Source organism: Mandrillus leucophaeus, unplaced genomic scaffold (assembly GCF_000951045.1).
Source record: "Mandrillus leucophaeus isolate KB7577 unplaced genomic scaffold, Mleu.le_1.0 Scaffold947, whole genome shotgun sequence".
NCBI classification, from domain to species: Eukaryota; Metazoa; Chordata; class Mammalia; order Primates; family Cercopithecidae; genus Mandrillus; species Mandrillus leucophaeus.
The window spans coordinates 586,226-590,219 of NW_012110330.1; the positions used below are offsets into that span (position 1 = coordinate 586,226).

The following is a 3,994-nucleotide window of genomic DNA, read 5'->3' on the forward strand; positions in this document are numbered from 1 at the left end:
CCTGGCCATGCCAAGAACATCTCATTTGAAGATGGACACATTTTAACTTACATTTTCCTACAGATCAGTGTCTTGTCCTCAATTTCCTATTATCCTGAATTCCTCCCTCTCCTTTGCCCTTCGCCCCCCATCAAATCTTCAACCTGTATCATCAAGTCTTATAGATCCTACCTCCTTAGTGTCACTCGGATCTATGCCCTCCTTTCCATCTCACTGCCATTGTTTCAGCTGACACCTCTCTCTCGCCCAGGCAATTGCAATAGACTCACTGTCTTTTTCTCACCCTGTTCTGATCATTCTTTACTTGGCAGCCATCAGATCTCGAATGCAAGTTTGATTCAATTACTCCCAATTTCAAATCCCTCCTTTCCTTTCCAACTGCTCTGGTATAGTTTGAGTTCATCTGGTTACTACCTCCCCAGGCTTACTTCTTAGCATACCCTCTTCACAGTCTATCTCTCCACGCATGCCACACTCCACCAGTTCCCAGACTACTCCTGGCTGTGTCCTTGCTCACGTGGCTACATCTTGAAACAGCCTCTTCCTACATCTCCCTTATACTGAATACTTATCTTTCAAGATGAAGGTCAAGGCGACCTCACCTCTTTGGGTGTCCTCCCCAGGTAGAACTAAGCAGTTTCTCTCTCTGCCCCCTCTGTCACACTTGTAACACTTTGTCTCTTTTCTTGCCTTCTACACTGTGAACCAGCATATTACACACACACACACACAGAGACACTGAAGGCCTGGCATGTAGAGGTGCTCAATAAATGATTGATGAATGAATAAGTCAATGAATGAATAACAAATAAATTCTGCTTCTCTGCCTTCCATTGAATCCGTACCTTTGTTAAAGAGATGAGAACTGACATACATCTGAGTATTGAGACTCCCAGGGAGTTATCTATATTACTGCTTGGGGAAGGAGTTCAGACCACACTTGGAAACTCAAGTGCTCTGTGGTTGGTGGTAATAGAGAAACCAGGTTTGAGCACCTGGGCCTGTGCTCAGGGACCTTGTGAGCCTCATAAGTTCCAGGAGTGATAGAAGGTGCCTATGGTCCAGGAAGAGGCTGATTACACTTGTGTTCTTCTTGCTCATGATGGGAATGAGCAGGGAACTCTTCCATGAATCCCATTTCTGCATCTTTTGTCATGATCTTCAGGCCTGACTCCCAGCCATGGCTTTTGGCTCTTGAGGCTACCTGACCTGTGGGAGATTCCACACCTGGGGAGAGACCCTTGTCCTGCCCAGTCAGGGCAGAGAACTTAAGTTCAGGATGAGAACAGACAGGACAGGGCCCTGCATAGTTGGGGTGGAAACTGAAACCCCTGCTGGGGATTGGTATTGGTGTGGGGCATCAATGGAGTCCGGACCTCTGGGAGCCTTTAAGGAGGAAGTAGGAGCGAGCCAGATCAGGCTCCTTCAATCCCTGGATTCTCACAGGTCCGGACCTGGAGCTGTCACTGAAGGTGGGGACTATTGAGTCAACCTAGACTGAGGCAGCATGTGAAGTGTGAAGAAATTGGAATTTGTTCAGGAGGAATAAGATAGCTATATAATTGGGATGATTCCAACTGGAACCAACATGTCGATGGGGAGGAAAACCCAACATATGGTAGGATCAGGGAGAGAGAAAAAGGGAGAAGAAAAGGGAAAGGATAGAGGCACATGGGAAGAGAAGAGGAAGGAAAGAAGAAGGAAAGGGAGGAGAGGGAGGAAAGGAAATCCAGGTCCTGCCCTTCTCTGTTCAGCATGAAGGACTGGAGACAGTGGCACTGCACTGGTGCCATCCAAGGGCCTCCATCCCCAGCAGAGGCCTTAGACTGGGGGACAGAGGGAGAGAAGTGACCGATGGGACCTGCAGCTCCAGGGCTGCCCTGTCCCTTTGTCTTGCAACCTGTTTATACCTCCAAGCCTGGCCAACTCTTGTGTTTGAAGGAGATGCCCTGACTCTGCAATGTCAGGGGTGGAAGAATACACCACTGTCTCAGGTGAAGTTCTACAGAGATGGAAAATTCCCTCATTTCTCTAAGGAGAGCCAGACTCTGTCCATGGGAGCAGCAACAGTGCAGAGCCGTGGCCAGTACAGTTGCACTGGGCAGGTGATGTATATTCCACAGATATTCACACTAACTTCAGAGACTGCCATGGTTCAAGTCCAAGGTGAGTCACCAGCTTGGGAGTTTGTGGGGCAAGAGGTGCCTCTCAGGGGTCCCATCTCTAGAGGTCAGTAGCTCTCTGGACAGGACCCCTGTCTCTGACTGCCCTTCATGCTGGGCCAATGTGTGGGGCCCCGAGGTTTCCCAAGATGTTGTCTCAATACCCCCCTCTCCCCACCATGGAGCACATATGGAGCCAGGGGAAGGAGTGGGGAGATTCCTGGGAGAGGGGCACTGGGAAGAGCCTGGACCAGTCCAGGTTCACCCTTCCCCTCTGTGGACTAGAGGACCTCAAAGGACCCCTCTGCCTCTGACTTCCAAGATTCCAGAAGGGTCTGGCTGTGTGGGAGTCACTTTCAGAGCTTGTGGGTAAGGACAAGAGGACAGGTCCTGGGGATCAAGCTGCCTCCCATCGGCATCCCCAGGCTGCAGCCCGGGATGAGTAGAAGCTCAGGCCTCAGCCTTCTGGGGCTTCATCATCTGGGACTCCCCTCCTGAGCCCTGGGCCTGCATCTCCCCAGAGCTGTTCCCACCTCCTGTGCTGAGTGCCACCCCCTCTCCTGAGCCCCGAGAGGGTAGCCTGGTGACCCTGAGATGTCAGGCAAAGCTGCACCCCCTCAGGTCAGCCTCAAGGCTCCTCTTCTCTTTCCACAAGGATGGCCACACCTTGCAGGACAGGGGCCCTCACCCAGAACTCTGCATCCCAGGAGTCGAAGAGGGATACTCTGGATTTTACTGGTGTGAGATGGCCCCCGAGGGTGGCCAGGTCCAGAAGCAGAGCCCCCAGCTGGAGGTCAGAGTGCAGGGTAAATGTGTGAGGGAGTGGCGACGCCCCCAAGGGTCTGGGCATCAGGCAGTGGGACCTCCTGGGAGGAGAGGAGTTGTGGGAAGGGTCCCCAGGAGAGGAAGGAGCCAGGGTCCTGGGTGGTCAGGCTGAGCTTCCCACCCCATGTGTGTCCCAGCTCCTGTGTCCTGTCCTGTGCTCACCCTGCACCACGGGTCTGCTGACCCTGCTGTGGGGGACATGGTGCAGCTCCTCTGTGAGGCCCAGAGGTGCTCCCCTCCAGTCCTGTACTTGTTCTACCTCAATGGAGATATCTTGGGGATCTCCCTGGGAATCACTTGGCTCCCCATGGTGGAGCTCTTTCCCCCTTGTTTCCAGTGAAGTCAGAGCAGGATGCTGGGATCCCATCCTGCAAGGTTGAGAACAGCATCTCCAGAGAGAGGAGTGAGCCCAAAAGCTCTCCCTTGTTGATGCATCTTGTCTTCTAACTGGGCTCTGAGCCCCGGGGCCTAGGATAATGGTTCAGTCATCACTGCACCCTCAGCAGCCTGGCATGGAGTGAGGGGAGCTTGGAGGAGGCAAATGTGTGGAGGGAGAGGAATCTCAAGCGTTAGGAAAACAAGGGCAACAGGGCCCAAGCAGTGAGATGTGTCTCCTTTTCACAACCACAGAAGTTGTGGATCCTTCCAGAGAACTGGTTTCCTGTGGTCTTAACAACGCTGAGCCTTCTAGCTCTTGGCCTAAGACACAGGCCACTTTCCTGCAGTGAGGGTGTAGGGTGTGTGTGAGGGGTGGGGTGGGGGCCAGACCTAGAGGCACATAGAGGGCATGAACAGAGAAGTGGAAGGAGCTAGAGTCCCATGTGCGTGTGGGCCTGGGAGGCCTGCAGGAGCCCAGAATCCTCAGCTTGGCCCTCATGACTCTCCAAGCCCTCTAGGCGCCCTGCCCCCAGAGTTGTCTGCTGGGGTGAGCCATTGACATGGGTCTGTGTGCTGTTCTGCAGAGGGAGCTCCGTGGCCTTACAGATAAGTTTTTTTTTTTTTTTTTT

General features: G+C 53.0%; 1 protein-coding gene across 1 annotated transcript in view; it reads left to right on the forward strand.

Moving 5' to 3' along the window:
- Positions 1 to 3,434, forward strand: part of LOC105532296 (Fc receptor-like protein 6) — a 5,782-nt gene extending 2,348 nt beyond the window's left edge. The window contains 4 exon segments of the mRNA XM_011970426.1: positions 1,755 to 2,166; positions 2,684 to 2,968; positions 3,125 to 3,264; positions 3,267 to 3,434. Of these exon segments, the coding sequence (XP_011825816.1) occupies positions 1,755 to 2,166; positions 2,684 to 2,968; positions 3,125 to 3,264; positions 3,267 to 3,434 (1,005 nt within the window).
- The last annotated feature ends 560 nt before the right edge of the window (positions 3,435 to 3,994 follow it).